Source organism: Pundamilia nyererei, unplaced genomic scaffold (genome assembly GCF_000239375.1).
Source record: "Pundamilia nyererei isolate P.nyererei 1_Seehausen unplaced genomic scaffold, PunNye1.0 scaffold00018, whole genome shotgun sequence".
Lineage (NCBI taxonomy): Eukaryota > Metazoa > Chordata > Actinopteri > Cichliformes > Cichlidae > Pundamilia > Pundamilia nyererei.
Genome location: NW_005187419.1, coordinates 1,904,525 through 1,924,448, shown reverse-complemented (window position 1 = coordinate 1,924,448; position 19,924 = coordinate 1,904,525). Strand labels below are relative to the sequence as shown.

Sequence of the window (19,924 nt, the reverse complement as noted above, 5' to 3'; positions counted from 1 at the left end):
TCTTCTATTATATTATCAAACATGAACATCTTCCATGCATCTATTGGGGAGACAGTACTAAACCCAGGTGCAAGCCCTGGCTGACTAATTCAGAATATTGTGGGGGGTCATTTTTCACCCCACGTGTGCATCTAAGGGTTAAAGGAATTGCAAAATTAGATAACATACTTGGCTGAGACTAATTTCTTGTTGTAAGTTCTTGTACGGCTCTCAAGTGGATTATCAGCAAAGAGGAAGTATTGCGTAAAACCCTATTATCGTCTAAATTTAGTCTTGAGTATCACACCGGTGTCCCTTGAGGCCTGAAATAGCCATCAGAGAACAGTGTTAAGGAGCTGCTAACAGGAGCACAGATTATCTGAAAATGTGCCATGAAGTGGTTGGAGTAGAACATTAGATAAGTTAAATAACAGATGCCGTGTGAATGATTACCAACTTTAAAACGCCTCTGCTAAAGATGTGCTTGATTTCTTTGATCTTTTTCTTTCTTTTAAGTAAGTCTCACAGAAGAGCATCTCCTCAGCAGTTTCCTAACAAACCTGTCCCCATTCTGCAGGTATCATTTGAGTTCAAGTCTCTTCTGCACTCTCAGCTGGCCAGCGTCTTCTTCGATGAAGTGGTTAAGCAGATGGTTAGTGCCTTTGAGTCACGGGCAGCAAAACTTTACACAAACCAGGAGGAGGTACCGCTGAGGAGGCGGTCGGCATGAGGCGACACCTTTGACCTTTCATCCATCCAGGTGCTTTTGGAACCCCACCAGCCCACTGTTTTACCTGTTATTGACACTTACACAGGAGACTGGATCTTCTCTTTGCACCCATAGTATATTTTTGAATTAACATGTACAAGGAATACACCTAAAGCTATTTATTTGTAAAGCACAAGCTGATTTCTTTACCTTGCCCTGCATTTATTTATTTTTGTGGATTCAAATAAAGTTATAGTTTTAAGGCTCATGTGGACACTTTGAAAATTTTTAGTTAATGTTCTGAAAAGTGACTTCTACTGAAAGCTCAAATGTGGTTGAAGACCTCGTCCTGTGCAGTATTTATCAGTGGAATTAAAATGTCTTGTTTTTGGTAAACTCTCTGCTCTGTTTGTGTCATTTGTAGCATTTACATTTTCTTAATGTTTCCATGTACTGAGCAACATCTGCTGCAAGAAAAGATTTCCAGTGTAGCAGACTAGTAACTGCTTACTCCTCATGTTTGGGTAAGCGTTCTGGATAAATAGCACTGTCAACCTTGATGGCTGATACTGGCAAACAAAGTGATGGCTACCAATGTCGTCCGCTGATATTGGTTATTTTGCATGATTTCAAAAACAGACGAAAAAGCGGTGCGTGGAATTTTTTTTTTTGCAAAGTCATATCTGGTCGTTCCTCTATGCACCTGTTTTATGAAATGGAGCTGCAAAGTGGATTTTCAGTTACCCATAACATGCGCTGGCTTTTTGATAACAAGCTGCATGTTCCTCCTCTTTAGCCCGAAGGACACTGCTTTTCCAAACTTCAGTATTTTCATTATTTTTAACACAGTTTGGACAGTTTGTCTGCTTTGTCTGTCCTTTTAATATGCTTAATTTGCATGTTTTAAAGTTGTTTTTTGTCTTTTAAACTGTACCACACTTTGAAAACCTCTTTCAGTGGAGTTAACAGATGTAGTTCTGAATCTGTGCAATAATTTCAAGTACTTGAATTTCTGTTTTGATGTGGTGCCACCTGCCGGTCAAATCCCTTCAGTGCTGATTTTTAGCCATGTAGCTCTGTGCAGAAATGTCTCCCAATTCTCTGAATCTGTTAATATTATGGTTTAACCTTGGTTGGGGAAAAGCCAATTTCAATTTTAGAAATGTTCTGAAATTGTGCAATGGTCTCTTATCCTTAAATGTCATTCTGCCTGTGGGTTTTTGTTTTATTTTTTATTATTTTATTTTAAACCAAAAAAATTAAAGGTTTTTTTTAACTGAACATTTCTGTGTTATTCACTTTGATCGTGGGGAGCTACTGATCCAGTAATCTAAAGAGCTTGGAAAGAAAAGCCACTGGACTTCAAGTTTCTTGAAGCCGTTTCACCTCTCATCTGAGAAGTTTCTTCAGTTCGAAGAGCAATTGGTGGAGTGAAAGAAGCTATCTATCCACCTAATTCAGTTCAGTGGGTGGTTCAATGGGATCATCATACAGTGTTTTTAAAAAAAATAAAATAAAAAAATATCTCACATTTTGAACTGACAGCAAAAACACCAAGCTGTACATCAAAAAGAAAAACAACAGCAACAACAAAAAGAACCAACTTGTCTCTGCACTCAGATACTAGCATGGAACATAGACTGTATGTAAAAGACACTTATTTACATCAACATGTATTCAAATAATTAATTTAAAGCTAGCCTTTATGTATAGTTTATAGCATTAAATGAGATGTGCACTTGTCTCACGTCACCGCCTTGAACCAAAACAGAAAAACATAGCTTCCTGCTTATTCACTAACCGAGGTCCCTCCCCGTTTGCCACAGTTCAGTGACACTTTGAAACATTGTATTTATAACATCTGTCTGTCAGAAAAAAATGAGTTTTTCATGTGCAGTGGTCATTTCCTTATTTTTTTTTCTTTTTCTTATTTTAACAAAACAATCTTCTGATCGCAGCCTAGTAGAGCAGTGGTGTTATTAGAAGAGAAAGCCCTGCCCCCAAAGTTTTTTTTTTAAATGCTACAACAACCAAGGCTCATACAGCCTAGCATTTGTAAATGCAAACGTACATGCATTAAAAAAACGACATTTCTTCTGAGCTTCCAGGCCTTTTCCATCATGGTAAAGAGGTAATGAAAATACTCCATTAATTCATGGTAAACCTTCAAATGAGCTACAATTGTAAATAACTTCAAGACCTTGTTAAGAAGAGCATTTGCATGATGTTCAAATGCATGATTGCATGATTGCATGATGGGGGGGCTTCCTTGTAGATCTATGCAGCAAAAGAGTCTGTCAGGCATGGATTCCCCTCAGGACAGAGCAGAGTGCATGCAGTCGAAATGTGGTGAACAATATTCATTATTGACAAACCAGCAAATTAAACCCAAACCACAAACTTTAAACACACAACTGGTGAGAGTGCAAACTCTTTTTCTTCAGGCCAATTTAAACCTCAACAACATACAACCCAATTAGTTTCCTTTATGATGCATATTTTAGCACACTGCTCCAGAAAAGGACAAACCACCTGTGTCAATTAGACTCCCTCACCCTGGTTGCAGTCCGTAAATAAAGCTCCGCTACCACAATGTGATTTTACAGCGTGAGAGTGAAAAAACAAAGAATCAGACCTACATTGGTATCCGTTTATTTGGGTTGTGAGGCAGGTATCAAGTAAATATGACCATGACAAACACGAGTTAAATTCACAAATACTCTATATTTTAGTAAAGCAGGTGGACGGCTTTACCGAAGTGTCGGGCTGAAGGTCCTGATGGTATTGTTTGAAATTCAACCAGCAGACAGAGACAAAAAGATTTTGACAAAATATATTTGTTATGGACACATTTCCTGAGGTCGAACAGAGAGCTAGAAACTCACACAAGCAGCAAAAACTGTTACTGTCATTTATGTTTTCAGATATCAAACTGCATGCTGAGACTAAGGATAGTGTTTACCGGGGGATATTTCCATCTGTTTATTTGGTCTACTAATGTTTGTGTGTGAAGAAATGCAGTATTTACAACAGTAGGAGGTGTGTATGTACTATGTAGGAGTATGTTGGACCCTGTCAAAATAAACCTATCTAGGTGCATTTCACTAAAAGAACATGAGATTTTGTGCAAGAGTGGTTTAATTTAGAAACGAAAATAAAGCTCTTTGGCACTAAGCATTGAATTAGGCTTAGGCTATAAATAACATTTATTGTAAGTTTTTTTTAATGGGACGCTTTGGAATTGCAATTTGAATGTTCACAATGCAAATTAATCAGGATATTTTCAGACCCGCCTGCTTTTCAGAATGGAAATCGCAATTACAAACTGATAGGGCTGAAGGGGAATCTTCACAATGAGCCAATATAACAGATTCATGGTTTTACGTAAAAACATCATTTTTAACACAGCGTGGAAGCCATATCTGAATGCCATAAAAATATAAATCTATGCACGTAACTCTGTAACAATATTTATTTGACTCATCAGAAGCCACAAACAACAATGTACAACACAGCTGGTCAAGGCAACAAGAAAATTCTACTTATACTTGTTATTTCTGCATACACACTATGATATGATGAATCTATTTTTGGACAGTTAATTTGGCTGAGCAAAATGCCTCCCCGTGGTCATTAGTGGCCCTACAGGTATACACATTGCCGTCCTCTGGGCCAACTTTGGCTAGAACCAGCGTACACTGGCCATCTTCCTCATACTCTATTTGCACAGTGGGGGACTCCTCAATAGGCTCATCACCACACAGCCACAGCACCTCCGGGTCAGGGTAACCTGGCAAGATAAACAGAAATGTGAGATCAGGAGGGAAAAGAACACAACTTTTGAAACGCTATCAAAGAAAAGATGTTTTTACATGTTCAAGATTGAATTTTCAAGCCTGCTACAGTAAGTCTGACTTGAATCCAAGATAAGAAGTTGCTTTGTACCTGTGAGGTGACACGAGAGACGGGCACTGGATCCCTGAGTTACAGTCCGGTCTTTCAACCTCTTTGTGAACACCGGGGGTTCCTGCAGCTTAAGCTCCAGGGAGGTCAACGCTTCCTCTGCCTCTGGGCTCAGGGGTGATTCTAGGAGATATATATCAATAAGATGGGAAACCCACTAAACCAAAATGCGTGCAATGTGATGAGTAAAGGTATGCAAGATTTTCACCTCCTCCAGGAGTTGTAGGAGATGCAGAGCCTTCCGCCTTAGAGAGCAGAGCCATTCTCTTCAGTGCTAACATGGCCTTGCCAGCTTTCTATGAGACAAATGTGTATGAGAACAAAATGTAAATTTTAAATTTTAAATAAATAAATAAATAAATAAATAAATAAAGAGTAATTTGGTGCTTACCTTCCACTTCTGTCTAGCCAAAAACCTCTTCATCTTCTCTTTGGACAGACTCTTGGTGAGAGTGAGCTCTTTAGACTTAAATGCTGCCATCCAGGGATGGGCAAGGGCCTGTTCACAGGTCATCCTACGCCTGATCAACAATTACAGTTACAGATGGTTAAGTAAGGAGGTAAAGTAGGGTACTTTATAGTTGTAAATCTATGAAATCACCTCGGGTCTTTGCTGAGCAGGGAGCTTATGAAATTTTTAGCCTCCTCTGTTATCTCGTCAAAGCTCTCCTCGTCAAACTCCCACTGAGCAGCTGTGACCAAGGCCAGGGTCTCTGCATCACTGTTTCCCTGGAACGGAGATTCCCCACTGAGCCTGGAAACCACAGAAAAAAAGTGGAGAAGATTAGTGTTGAATATACATCCTTTACATGTGGTTACAATCTATGCCCACTAGGTGGCACAATAAGGCTAAAACTCTAAATTTCAGTTTTGATTGTATGAGCTAAAGAATTTTATACAAAAAAAAAAATCTAGTTTTAAAAATACTAAACTATCTCTTGAATATAGAAAGAGACAGTTAGACTCACAGTATGTAGCAGATCACCCCAATGCTCCACATATCAGTCCCCAAACCCACAGGCTCATAGTTGATCACTTCCGGGGCCACAAATTCTGGAGTCCCGTGCATCACCTTCAGAGGTGTGTTTTGATCTGTTCAATGGAAATCCCATAATGTAGGTATTACGACGCACACGAGGTAGACAAGCATAAAAGTAGAGTATTGTTCCACATACCTATTCTACTGGCTAAGCCAAAGTCGATGATCTTTATGGAGGTGCCTGTGGTGTCAACACATACGATGTTTTCAGGTTTGAGGTCCAGATGGATAATGTTTTGCTGATGCATGTAGGCAATCCCCTCCAGGATCTGCTGCATGTAGTGCACACTTGAAGGCTCTGTGTGCTCAAAGTTGTCATCCACAATACGTTCAAAGAGTTCGCCACCTGCAATACTGCAGACAAACAAAACAGCAGTGACACACCAGAAAATACTAGGAATTTTGCTTTGCCTTTTGCTCTGATAAGGATACTTACAACTCCATCACCATGACCATTTCAGACTTGTGATCATATGCTGCCAGACACTGAACCAGTTTGGGGTGGTGGAGGTAATTCATCAGCTCTATTTCCTTACGAGCAGCTTCCCTCTCCTTGGCACGGCGTCCTTTGTAGAACTTCCCAGCGCACACACGTCCTGTCTCTTTGTGGATGAGCTTGTACACCATCCCAAATTTTCCCCTTATGAAGAAAGTTTAGTCATTTCTATCTCTGGATATTAGGAATGAATAGTTAATGGTTACACCATCATGGCCTATCACAATAAGTAGTTCATGTTAATGGCTGATTTCCATCTGATTCTTGTTCACCTTTCACTAATACGTTAACGTCACCGTACATTCCTTGTCATGGATAAAACACGACTACAGGTGTTTTTAAGCTGGAATGCATGCCTCTACTTGAAAGCATTTTTATTTTCTTGGCAGAATTACACACTCACACACTTCCTTGGAATTGGAAATGTCAAAACGTTTTTCAACTTGCTGTAATTATAGTTTCTGACAAACTTCTTGTTTTTACTTGGAAAGATTATTATTGGAAAATTGGGATTTGACATATCTGATACTCACATTCCAAGTTTCTCCTGCATATCGTAGTGTTCCGTAACTTTGTGGGAAGAGTCAACAGACACAGTGGTATACATCTGAGGGGCTTCTTCTTCTTTTATCTTGTCTAAATGTATGCACACAGCCACAACAGCTTTAAACTAATGCTTATTATACCTGCCTTTATTACAAATGTGCTGTCAAAATCCCAGTATCACCTCACCTCTTTCCTCCATTCTCACCACTGGTGACACTGGGCCTGGCTCGCTTAGTCCTACTACGTTATAGGCCTTTACTCTGAAGCAGTGTTCCTGTTGTGGCTGAAGCCCAGAACAAACTTTGTATGAGGTACTCTTACACTCGCTTGTTAGCTCTCTCCAAACCTCAGGCTCAGCACTTCCTTGGTTATTTACTTCAACGACATAACCAAGGATGGCACTGCCGCCATCATAGCAGGGGCCTGACCAGGATAGCACAAGACTGGATGAGGAGACAAGGGAGATCACTGGACTGGAGGCAGGAGGTTGTGGTCTCTCTGGTGGGAGGATGATTAAAATAAGTCTCGGAGGAACTGCTTTACTTGATTTGGTTCTGACTCTTTAGAATAGACTCACCTATAACAGAAAGGGTGATTGTGTGTTCTGCTGAGCTCTTTCGGTCTTTTACTACAATGGTGTAGCGACCTGTGTGCTGGGGTTTAGCCTCTTCTATAACCAGCGTACTACTCCGATTAGTATTTTCTGTCCTTAGCTCTAGGCCGTCCACTATCTGCACAGAAAAACAGGAAAAATAGATATAATGTGGAGTCAAATACATTTGAGATGACAGAAGCAGACGTTTTTTTTTTTTTTGCTATTTATCCTTTTTATTGCTGCACCTGTTCTTTGTTTCTGATCCAACAAGATGCTACAGGAGGGCTTCCAGTAAAACTACACGTCAGCCTGGCGGTTTGTCCCACCTTCACCTCCACGTGCTGCGGTGGGTTTTCAAAACATAACGATCGGCCTGCCAAATAAAAAAAATAAAAAAAGAGAAAAGTGACTCAAAGTGAACTGCAGCATCTGCACTTCCTCAGTTCACAATAGGGTTAAAAATATCTGCTGAATGCCTGAAAACTAATGTGTGTGAGCATGAGATAAAGACTAAGAAATAGCTAACTGATACCCTTCTTATTATGGTATTTAGCAGGACCTTGTGCCTCAAGTGAAAACACAATGCAATACAGATGACCTATCGGCCACAAGGACAACAAGTCTTTGTGTAATCAAGTTTGTTGAAATATTTCACCAGCTTTTTGAAAATACAGCTGTTTACCCTTAAAGGAAGTAAAGAGAGAAAATGTTTTTATAGCCATACATTATACAGTCTCCAGTGATTATAATCTGCCCTGCTTTAGTGCTGCACACACACACAAAAAAATCCATATATGAGCTGAAGTCATGTCATCTCTCTCGCTGTCAATATTCAAATCTTGTGGCGTCAGAATGGTGAATTTGACTAAAGTAGATCTGATAATATGAAGTTTAAGTGGCTTTAATGTGCACAGTTTTACCTTCTGAATACAAGCTGTTGCCATTGCAAGCCAATATTTCATTCCTAAAAATAAAAACCATGAATAAATGATGAAATGTCCTGTGCTCTCAAAATAAACAACCAGACCTCATTATGGGAGTATTTCACATATTTGCTTTTGCAGCCTAAACCCTAAGGTTGATTCAGTCAACTCAGTAGAGCACATTAAAGCGTAAGGAGAGCATTATGAGACCAAAGGTGACATGAAGAAAGTACAGCTCCAGCAACAGATCCGCCTACGCACAAACAAACTCTACAATAAGTCACATTTTTTCATAGAAGAAAAATAACAGCAGACAGAAGAAGTTATCAAGCACTTAATAAGAAGCACATGGATGCTGGAGAGGTGGGTAAATTTCTCAGTATGTGGGGAAAAAAAAAAGAAAAAAAAAAAGAGTGTTTTTCTCACCTATCCTTGAGTTGGCTCGCTTCTTTGGGACGACTTCTGCAAAGACAGATCAGGTGCAGGTAGGTTTTAGCCAGAAGGATAGAGGTGTGGCTCTTCTATCTATGGCTATCAGTTTGCACTATTTTACTGTACTTTGCTCTATCCACTACCCTACATGGTGTATACTTGGTACAGAGAAATTTCAGTGGGTGTATCAGAGAGCTGCATTATTGTGTTATATATGTTTTGCCTAACGGCCAGTCACACAAGGACTGGAAGTGCGTTTCCTTTTATAAACATAACATGGATTTCCTGAAGAAACTGAAACAGAGGCCAAGAAATTGTACATCAAAACACATCAGTACTGTTTCTATACTAAGAAACCGATCAGTGTGCAAGAGAAAAGAAGAAATTGCATTATATCTGTGCTAACTATAGTTCATTAAATGGGAATTCATTTACATTTGTTTTTTGACTAGAAATTAACCAGCACTGTCTAATCAAATAATTCTGGTTTACCTTTTGGAGATGAGACTGGGCTCTGCCTATCAGAGCCTGTAGGAGACATACAAATAGATCCTTTGAATTTGTGTAGCTCATCTTTTGGAGTCTGTGGTAACGTTCCATTTCCCATTACACTTTTGGATGGAGAAGTGGGAGTCTTTAAAGCGCGATTCTGCACGCCACAGATACTTTCAAAGTCTAATTTGGTCAGAAGAGAAAAACGAGAAGAGACTACATCAGAAATAAACTCTGGCTTTGTTTTGAGTAATGAACACACTGAACGTTCCATTTATTGTAGACTTAAAGTTGCAAGAGGTAAATTGTCCAATTAGCTGAATATTTCATGAGTTCCCAGTTGCTCACCTCTTACAACCACAGCAGCACTGCAAGATGTCTTCCCTGCGCTGCTTTCTGCCAAGCAGGTGTAGGCACCGGCGTCTTCTGGTAAGCACTCCCTCACAACAAAACTGGCCTCCCTGCCATTGAAGGAAGCCTTCCCGAAACGGGCCACTTCACCTGCCAACAGGTGAGGTAAACAAGCAACCCATCAGCATGCTCTTGCGCTACTTTTGGCTTCTTGATTCTCTATGTGGCATTTTTAATTGAATGCATAAAAAACGGAAAGTCAAAAACATGTTTGTTTTGAATAATTATCGGCTCTTTAGCGTTCTTTGGTTGACCACACCCACAGCTGAAAAGTATATGCAGTGTAAACTGAGATGCATTGTAAACTGTCTCTTCTCACCATTGTGCAGCCACGATATTTTGATCGGTCGACTTCCTTTGAGAACTCCACGTAACCTAATGTCAGTCCCTTCATCTACACAGCAGTCCTCCAGAGGCTGTATGAAGACAGGTGGATCCAGATGTTTAGACCCTGGATTTGGAGGAGATACAGAATTACAATACAATTAATACAAAAGTGACAAAGTCTTATTGTATTAAATTATGTAATCTACCCTTAGAACTGCATTTTTGCCCATATACAGTACACTAGTTACAGTTTAACAAAAAAGTGTTTAAATTAAGCAAGGGACCCTAATTTGCCCCAAGGGGAATTACTGCTTGAAACGTGGAGCATAAAGTAGTAATACACAATTTCATGTCATTACAGACTCCCAGGTCGTTTCTTAGGCAGTGTAACTTAGAAACCTAGAAAGAAGAACCACATATTATTGCCCATTGTAAACTCATATACAGCATTCTAGTTATGATTTAACAAAACGGTGCTTTTCTATGAACCTTTAACCAGTGTTTACAGTACTGAATGGTTCAGTTAGCACACTGGTGTTTCTGAAAAGGAACTGAATGCTGCAACAACTCTGAGCAACACTTCTGCACACAGACACGCTCAGAGGTGGCTCATAGCAGCTATTTTATCAAATAGTTGGTATGTGTTGTTAGTTTAGTGGAAAGATTCATTTTAGTAACTCTATATTTCACTTGACACTCTTTAAAACCTTTGATTTGAACAGCAGCCAAAGACATGCCTGTTCCTGAACTTTTGACTTGATTTTGACTTTGAAGGTTTTGTACAAAGTTGCCATTTGCCCAACCGATCGATGACATGGAAGCAACAGCGACATATAATATATGGAAATATGGAAGAGCAAACTAATGACCATGAGAAATACAGCACATGTGACTTGCTGGTTATAACAAAAAAACAACATTTTGAGGACATAGGAAATGAGATGTCAGCTGTGGGCTGACATGAAAGTGAAAGGCTTCCAAGTCAATAAACAAGCACACTACTGGACGGCTAAACTCAAAATAAACATGAAACTGAATATTAATTTTAAGTGTAGCAAACTGTTTGTGTTGCATGCATGAGCGCTATTAGTTTAGGCAAACAATCTGTTTTTACAAGTGAATATTAAAGAATATGTTGGAGTCCGCTCTGGATGGTCGCCAACTTGTTATCAAGAAGCACTGCCGTGCTCAGACTTGCCTGTTCAAACGCTGACATCCATAAATGTCACCAGTTGTGTGTTTTCTTCTTGAAAGCAGCTCTTACCTGCATCAGTACATTTTACTGAGGTCCTTGTGCCGACAACTCCTGGCCCGTTCTCAGGTGCAGGTGATGGACCGGGGGCCTTGATGCGCATTTTAAAGGTCGACACAAAACGCTGTTTGCTGCCATCACTATTCATGTCTGTTTCAGGAAACCAACAAATGAAAAAAGAATTACAAAGTCATGCCTCAAACTGATTATCAAACTTCCTCTCTCTGTCACTGTGGTGTTGGCCTCTGTGGCTTGCTCACTATCTTTTTCGTAAAATTAACAAGCCTCTGTGTGTCCCTCTCACCCTGTGCTAAACCACTGAAGCTCTGCCCTCAGTCCTCATACTTTACTGCACGTTCTAGTCCCTTTTACTCACCCTCCTATTATCTACATCTAGCTCCACCTACATGACAAATCATGTTGTTTCACTTTGGCCATATCAGGCGCGGCGGACGTCTCATATGCTTTCAAAATCACTGTAATGCCAGAAACCCACTACTCCGACTCCTTTTTGTCATGCCTTGTAAACACTACATTTAAACATGGAACGATATAAAGCAGGAGAGTGGGAGCGAATGAGGGGGACTTATCTACCTATCCAGGCAAAGGTCGCTTTGTGTTCTGTTTGGTGAATGCAGTCTTGTTCACCGGTTTCTCTGTTTGCTTTCTCACTTATCAATGCTACAACTGAACTTTGTGATGCCAGTGACATCACCATTGCAAAGGTTTACTTCATCCCTGCGGACTCTAAATCCTCTGACTGTAGCAACAGTCAAATCTGAGCCCCTTCCCCTGGTACAATATATCCCAACACAAGCAAGATGGCCTTTTGCACGGCAGCAGTGTCACTTTGACTTCCACGTGCTAATATAGTAACCAGGAGACGTCTGTGCAGGAGAACTGCTCTTGGTAAAACATACATGTTTGAGGCATTCATCTCAACGGAGAACAGCAGTGCTCTCTGCCAGGTTGAATGAAATTTGTATTATTTATTACAGGTTTCAGCCACAAGTAAACAACAATTATCAACACGAGTGCATCTTGGTGTAGCAGTTTCAATTAGGTGAATTAACTACACTACAAATGCTGGATTGATAGTCAGAGAATTCTACAGAAACCTGCTGAAGTGGTGATAACATCTCTCTCCACTCCACCCCCATCCCAGCTTCCCAAATTCCACATCAATGATCACACAAAAAGGGACTGCAAGGGGCTTGTTTTAGTTTCCGTGGGAGAATTCCTATCTCGTTTACCAAAAAGCTGCCAACACAGACATCCTTGTTGGGATTTTTTAGAACAAAGACATTATTACACATGTTAAAAGTCCAATGTCTGAAAAAATCGTATTCTTATTACTGTTGTTGTTGCTTTTATTAAGATTTTTTTAAATAGCATAACGATCCAGGCCTAGTTTTGTCTCTAAAGCCTGGGTTGGGATGAAACCACTGAAATTCAACACAAAATTGCCTCAGCAGGAAAAGTTCAGGTAAGACAGATTAGACCCATTTACATTGTTAAGCTACATTTGCTGGAAACTATTTTCGCCTTTTTAGTCAGTCAGTCAACACACCCAGAACCTGACTGCCTTACTATTGTCATTCCCTGGGTACCAGGGAATTTCTACATAGTGACACACACTGAATGAAAGTTTAAGTTATTCACCCAGGGTCTGCAACGTCTCCAGGTGAAGCTAACAACTACTGCAATACTGAAAAGGAATGTCGCAGTACAGAAACAAATCACCACGGCTGAACAACCTTGCACAGTATGACAGAAATAGTATCTAATAAGGTCGGACATAAAGCGTTTAATAAGACGTGACATCAAAGACAAAACACGCACAGAAAGTTGGCACAAACTCTCTAGCTACAGGGCTGCTCATTAAAAAGGAAACAGAATGATTATGCTGCAGTGTCTCACAGTGTCTTCGCTCGTGCCAATGCAAGTCAATGCAAGTAACATAATTTATTAGGGACCTTTTTAAAATAAATAAATAAATTGAGGTCATTGTATGTACAAATGATACCTAGAACCCCAGATCTTGGGCTTCAGACATCTCTAAACATTTTCTCATTGACTGTCCTACTATTGGATCTGTATATTACATAGACTGGATATTATGGGTATATGTTAAGTTGATGCATACAGCTCTTGTTGTGCACGGAGAAGCCCCGCTCACCTCCTCGGACTAAGACTTACGTAAGACAGACAAAGATGAAAAGTGGAGATAGTCACAGCACAGTCAAAACGATTGCATCTACAGATGAAAATCTTTGACATGCTTAAAAAGTGAAACGGGTGCATTGCCGGTGAGCAGAAAACCTTGGCCTCGTAATTTAAAATGAAAAAGTAAACAAAGGCTTCTTTTCACACGAAGCATAGCGTCAGAAAAAGAATGTAAGATAGGAAAACCCACTGGATCAATCCGATGAAGTTTAGATCCTTTTCATTTACACAAGTTCCTCAATGGCTAATTTTCATGCTTCTATTTTATGCTTTATTGCTGAATCATCATATAGCATTTTTAAATCACCTAGTGAACAAAAGACCTAGAATATAACATTATGATTTCAATAGATGATATTGTTTTACATTTTTTGCTTTCTCAAGTGCATTTAACACTACTCAAGTCACTTTTCAACCAAGGAAGCTGCTACCAAGGAAGAATCTACAGTAAACACATCCACACCTTGGCTTTCATTACAACTCCAGATCACTACAGAAATACATAATTCTGCAGCAGTTGATATATAAATAATGGTAAGGAGGAGCACCAGGGGGTGCTCTGTAGATGCCAACTATTTGTGTAAAAATTAAGGGAAAAGAAGAGTTTCCCAAATCTGGAACCTAACCTTTATTTATTTTCTTATCTTCTACTTTCTGCTGCCCCCTCCAGGCTTCTCCACATCAGCTCACCGAGCTCCATCACTATGTCCACGAATATTCTCTATGATATTCCTCTTTTCCTTCTGCCTGGCAGCACCATTTATAACATAAATAGCCCAATATATGTCTACGATGCCTCCACAGTACATGCCCAGACCATCTCGGCCTTGCCTCACTATCTTCTGTCTCCAAACTGCTCAACCTGAGCTGTTCCTGTAAAGTACTCATTTCTAATCTTGTGCATTCTGGATACTCCCAACCAAAATCTTTGTAAATTCAACTCTGCTACCTCCAGTCTCCTATATTTTTTTGTCAGTGCCACCGTCTCAAAACCATACATCACAGTAGGTCTCACTAGCATCTTAAAAACCTTCCCTTTTACTCCTGCTGCTATCCTTCTGTCACAAATGACCCAAGACACTCATCTCCAACGACTTAAACTGCCTTTGTTCACCTCACTTGCTTTAAATTCTTTAAACTCACTTCCTCAGCCTTCAAAACAAGAACAGACTGCAGCACACTGCATCTGTGTGCTCTAAAATCATTGGCCTGCCTGTCAGAACTCTGGCACAGGTTTTCAGCCAACAGGCCCTTAGACAGGAAGCCAAAATCTCTCACATTCTTCACCCGCATTTGAATGGCTCCCCTCTGGGCGACACCACTGCTGCATTTCCTGCAGGACTGAGAGGAGCAGAGCCACATTTGTCCCCAAAGCCACTCTGCTTTTTAACTCCAGCCGATAAGATCATTTCCCACACCAGAAACATAAACTACCCTCTTCTACTACCAACACTTTATTCACTTTTCAGTCAGTTTAATTTTAAAACGGTATATGCTGTATATTCTGTGTATTTATTATTTCACTCTTATTGCCTGTTCTTATTGTCCTTATCTTCAATGTTATGTTGCTCTGTTGTTTGTTAATTGCCCTTTGGGGATAAATAGTCTTCTGATTCTGATCTACCTCCACTATGTCCAACATCTCAGGGTGTCTTTCACCTGCTCCCTACTCTCACTACTGATTACAGTGTCATCTGTCCAACGAGACCCATCTGTTAACCTATCTATCCATATAGCATTACAAACAAGCAGGGGCTAAGAACCAACCACTGATGTAATCGCATGCCCTTAAACTATTTTATCATGAAATGCACACCTCACCAATATGTCATTAAGCACGATCCGCACCACCCTCAACTACAGTACTTCTCTGTCACCCCTGACTTCCTCATATAGTAGAGTACCACAGTTCCTCTCTTGGCACTCCATCATAAATTTTCTATACTTTGTTTTCTTACATTTGTTTAATCTTTTTATAATTATTATTATTATTGTTATTATTATTGACTATCATACAGAGAATTAGGCTGTATTTTTAAGTTTAAGTTGACCTGGTCAGCCATATCATCCGCTCACCATAAAATGAAAAATCCAAGACATTTTCTTTGGATTCTAATAACAGACTTGACTGAAAAATACCCGAACCTACATCACCTGATATTAACATCTTCTGTCTTCAGGTGATTCAAAGTCATCATGTCTAGCAGTAGCAGCTCACTCTTGCAGCAAAGCTCATTGGCATATTGGCGGCATATACAGGGTTACTTGTATCTTCCTTTGACTTGCCAAAGCCCGGAAACGCATTTAAAGAATGAATAAATAATAACCCAACCGTCTTCCAGAGAAACTCGGAAAGTCATGCTCAGCTGTTAACACCTCTTTGCTGTTGTGTTTTCTACAGTCATTGCTACTAACAGATGCCACTTCCTTTCGCCATCCTTTTGACTGAATGAGAACACTGGCGCCATCTAGAGGTGGACTACATTTCCTCAAGCACTACAAGCTTCCGTTTTGAATTGTCGGCGTTGCTATTATTAGTTGACCTTACATGTAAGTACACAGTCAGATCCATATGAGGATTTGCACACTGACACAATTCACCATAGTTGATTTTAAACCACAGAGTCTTTCATCTTTAGAGTTTTAACACTGCATTAACTTGTTATGAATTAAAGCCATTTTCATACCCTCCCCACCCTTGTTAGAGGCTTAAATGTAATTGGAGAATTAACTATAAGGACTGGTTTTCGTAACTGATTGAAACTGATCTGGAGTCAATGACTACCTGAAGTTTAAAATCCATGGACATCACAAAGTACGTTTTTTCCTTTGAGATGCTCAGCGAGGCCTTTACTGCAGCCACCTGCAGTTTCTGCTTATTTGTGTGTCGATCTGCCCGCAGTTTTCCATGCTGTGGAGTTTGCTTTTTGCTGTCTCTCTGATAGGTTTATTTGGCTTTTTTGTTGTTGTTGTTGTTGCATCAGCATTTCTCTAAACCTTATATTGAACATTCCAGTTAAAAGATATCAAATGCAAGTCCAATATTTGGAATCAACTCCAGATCATTTATCCATTTAATTTGTCTTTGAATAATGAGGGAATGTGCCTCACCTGGCCATCAAACTGTTCATCAGCCCAGTGTCCAATTACAATACTCAAACAAAAAAATGTCATTGTCTAAATATTCATGTAACTGACTGTGTGGTGGTACTTCTTCAGATGGACATTTTATTTTTCTATTCTTCTCTCCCAGTGGGCTGTAACATAGTGGACTATTGCTTATATTACCTCACGTCTATATTTGCTGTGGGAAATGGGCCTAGTTTGAGAGTGGTTTTGTGTGTCACAGTTGTTGTGAGCCAGTGGCTATGATTGGGTTGTGCTCATTTAAGGCAGGTGTATTTGATTAAACTCACACTCTGGTCTGCTGCCGTCTGAATTATACAATTAAGATGCAATTGAGTACATTTTTTCTCTGTGTGCAGGCCAAGACCTACTATACGCCCTAGCCTAAAGGCAGAGTTGGTTTGCTGAGGTCGGGGTTATTGCCAGCCTACTACTTACAGGGTGGTGGGTCTGGTAGAACAACTGCTGTTCCCTGTTAAAGTTGTTGGCGTGTGAAGTGTAACTGACTTGTGGCATCGCTGGTCCTGGCCTTGGACTGTGTGTTTTATCCCTTTTTGTAAGTGGGTCATAGCACTGTTTTATATCTTTGTTTTTTTTATGATCACTGTACTAATAAATTATCTTTTAAAATTTTATTGATTTTCATTTTTTGCCCATGGCTGAGATGGTTGGTCAAATTAACAGGGCACCAAATGGCTGTCTAATTTGCTGCAGATAGACAATTTCATCATGTTTTAACTGTTGGTTAATTTTGACTTCTGTTTTGTAGCGGTGTATGAACAGCAGGGGGTGGTATTCACCAAAAATTTATAAAATTATCCATGAACCAATCACTAAATAAAAGGGTTTAATCTTGTGATATCAGGAGTATTTTTACTCTTTACATATTTTGACATGTACCCTAAAATATTTGGTCTCCTAGCGGGAGTTTTTGCACATAACAATAGTCTCCACAGGAAATATGTTGAGCAGAGGTATCCTTACATGCTGACCCTGCTGTGCAGAAGGCCCTGTTGTTTTCCGCTCTGTTGGTTTCACACATTGTCCGTGAGTGGTCCTCAGCAGCCCTCAGGGCATTCCTGGACAATGATTTAACTTGTGTGGCAGAAGCCACCACAAAAAACTAACAGGATGCAAAAGAAAACCACAAAATTTCTTAATACCGCTAAAGGAAATTGCTAATGAGCATAAACTGGCAAATGACTTCCTGCAATTTCACAAATTGAAAGACTGGAATACTAAGATTTTATCTGAGTTGGTCTGAGACACCCAGCATTTGTGGTTTTATATGTCAAAGAAAAAAATATCTATTTTCTGTATCTGTTTATATACGAACAACTTAAACCACAAATAACTACAGCGACGCTCAAGCAAATGGAGGCCAAATCTTCTCTGCTGTCTGACACTTCGGTGAGACGGGACTTGACAATCTTATGTGTGAAAACATTTGTGAGCCCATATGTGTCTGCGTTTCACTCCCACCTTTGCAACGGGCCCCTTCAACACTCTGTTGTTGGAGAGGGCCCACATGGAAGTGATTATGCTGAGCAGAGAGTGAAATTACAGAGAGAACCTACAGAACTGGAGCCTTCCAACAGCCACTCATTCACACAGATTTACTCACATATTCACAAGCACAATAGTGAACACACGTACAGTGAAAGAATTAACTTCAGCTGTGAGGCTCAAAATATGCTTGTTTTGTGCTTTAAGGTTTAAAAGTATCCCTTCCTTTTCACATATTGGACTGACTGGCATCAAAAGCTGTATACTTGAGAGGGTCTAAATTGCAATCTTTTTGGTTTTTTGTATCTTAGCATTTACCCTTACAGTTCTTGGAGACTTAAGGTGGACATCGATGTTATTTCATGTATTTCTTTTCTATCATTGATGTATTAAATACACGTGGACCCCTGTGTGGCTGATTTTTGAGTTAAGTAGCACAGAAACATTCATGTTCAAGCCACCCTGCCTTTACATTTCCATTGCTGGCTCTTTTGGTACAAGGCCACAGCATGACTTCCACCCCACCTTCCCAGCCCTGGGCTGGAGTGAGAATCGGCCAAGGCTGTAAATTCCTCAGAAAGAGTTGTTAGGAGGGCCTCCATTAAAATAAGGGGGGCGGCACTCGCCAGAGAGGAGCCGACTCAAGAAGTCGTCATTGAAGCCTGAGGCCCTACTGAGGCTCATGAGAGAGTAACAGATTAGATTAGAGTATTGCCATCTCATTCTCTTCAATAAATTTAGTTTATCTTTAGATGCAGGTGCTCAGAGTGCTGCCATGTTTCATTAATGGGTCAATAAGAGTGATTTTGCTGCCTTGTGAATTATCTGTAGGGGGTTAATTGACCTGTCAATTAAAAGCTGCGATTACTTCAACAGCTGTTGCATTATGTGGCTTTTTAGACTCACCGTAGCCCCCTGCTGAATAGGACTAAACTGCCTTAAGGGTTTTTACAAGACATGGAACAAAAAGAAGCTTAAATACCAAAAAAGAACAAGTCATATTTGTGATTGCTCTATTCTTAAACTATAAGAGGTGAGAAGACTGATCGGATAGCAGTTCCAAAATAAGATAATTAATACAGTGAAATTGTAAGTATGGAGTTGACACTAAAAGTTCATTCCAGAGTATCTAGCAGCATCTTTACATTCATAACAAGATAGGTGAGCGCTGTGTCAGACTAGAGGCTTGTCCTGTGACACTAACATAGTGAAAAGCCTGTGTTCCAGAGAGATGTTGAAAGCACACTTTTCTCAAGTGACGTCATCTTTTCAGAGTAACACAGCTATAACATCACATCAGCATGGTTTGATAGTCGCAGTGATTTTTTTCCAGGGGCCCGTACTGCAGAGCTCGCTCAACTTCTAATGAATTTGAAGGATATCAATTTGAAGAATCTTTAATCTCTTTTACTTTTACTTCTTGGTGATGCCCTGTGAACTGCTGCTATGGGAAGCGGTCTGTAAATGTGTATCACTTGTGGTTTTAAGGCACAGAGAACTTTCCAGCACAGAAACGTTGATATTTATCTGTGTGTGAAACAGATAAGAGCTTTTAAAATAGAAAAATAAATAAATAACGAGGCAATAGTGCATGCTGGAGGTCTCTGTAATACTGTTTGGCTGGCTGTCGCAGCATCCAAAAAAATGGCTGACTCCATGGAAGTGACATAAAAATATCCACTCCCAGAGCTCTCTCCTCTCTCTAAAGACTGAGCTCTATTAAATTGAATGACTTCTTGTCTTGATTATCTCTGTCAGCATGATCTAGAGTCTTTAAACACTGCCATAGAAAGCTTGGGAAGGATGTGTGTTTTGTCTGGCACCATTTCTGTCATAACTAGAGGCTCTGAACTCTTTAGTCACCTCTTTTACTTGCATAGCTGGATGAAGAGTTTTCCTTCT

General features: G+C 39.9%; 2 protein-coding genes across 3 annotated transcripts in view; one reads left to right on the top strand and one right to left on the bottom strand.

The window, feature by feature from the left end:
- LOC102206534 (coenzyme Q-binding protein COQ10 homolog, mitochondrial) overlaps positions 1 to 1,084 on the top strand; it is a 3,643-nt gene extending 2,559 nt beyond the window's left edge. Inside the window, exon 5 of the mRNA XM_005726072.1 lies at positions 557 to 1,084. Coding sequence (XP_005726129.1) covers positions 557 to 709 — 153 coding nt within the window. The 3' untranslated portion in view covers positions 710 to 1,084. The remainder of the gene's footprint in view (positions 1 to 556) is intronic.
- A 2,240-nt stretch (positions 1,085 to 3,324) lies between these two features.
- Positions 3,325 to 15,856, bottom strand: mylk5 (myosin, light chain kinase 5). 2 transcript variants are annotated; one of them, XM_005726069.1, is made up of 18 exons: positions 15,545 to 15,856; positions 11,177 to 11,314; positions 9,905 to 10,036; positions 9,523 to 9,675; positions 9,175 to 9,357; positions 8,677 to 8,712; positions 7,573 to 7,700; positions 7,310 to 7,463; positions 6,919 to 7,230; positions 6,720 to 6,822; positions 6,127 to 6,330; positions 5,827 to 6,044; positions 5,620 to 5,743; positions 5,253 to 5,405; positions 5,043 to 5,172; positions 4,860 to 4,947; positions 4,634 to 4,774; positions 3,325 to 4,478 (listed from the first exon to the last, which is right to left on the bottom strand). In XM_005726069.1, the coding sequence occupies exons 1-18, from the start codon at positions 15,555 to 15,557 to the stop codon at positions 4,273 to 4,275; spliced, it is 2,616 nt and encodes an 871-aa protein (XP_005726126.1). In that variant the 5' UTR covers positions 15,558 to 15,856; the 3' UTR covers positions 3,325 to 4,272. The 2 variants fall into 2 exon arrangements, with proteins under 2 accessions (XP_005726126.1, XP_005726127.1); XM_005726070.1 differs by lacking the exon at positions 15,545 to 15,856 and adding an exon at positions 11,469 to 11,506.
- Positions 15,857 to 19,924: the final 4,068 nt, after the last annotated feature.

What these genes read in the sequence shown, in the direction of transcription:
- mylk5 (XM_005726069.1), bottom strand. An exon ending in AATATCGTGGCTGCACAATG is followed by an intron (nt 9,676 to 9,904) that starts GTGAGAAGAGAC and finishes ACCTGTTGGCAG; the next exon opens with GTGAAGTGGCCCGTTTCGGG. An exon ending in TGGCTAGACAGAAGTGGAAG is followed by an intron (nt 4,948 to 5,042) that starts GTAAGCACCAAA and finishes TTTGTCTCATAG; the next exon opens with AAAGCTGGCAAGGCCATGTT.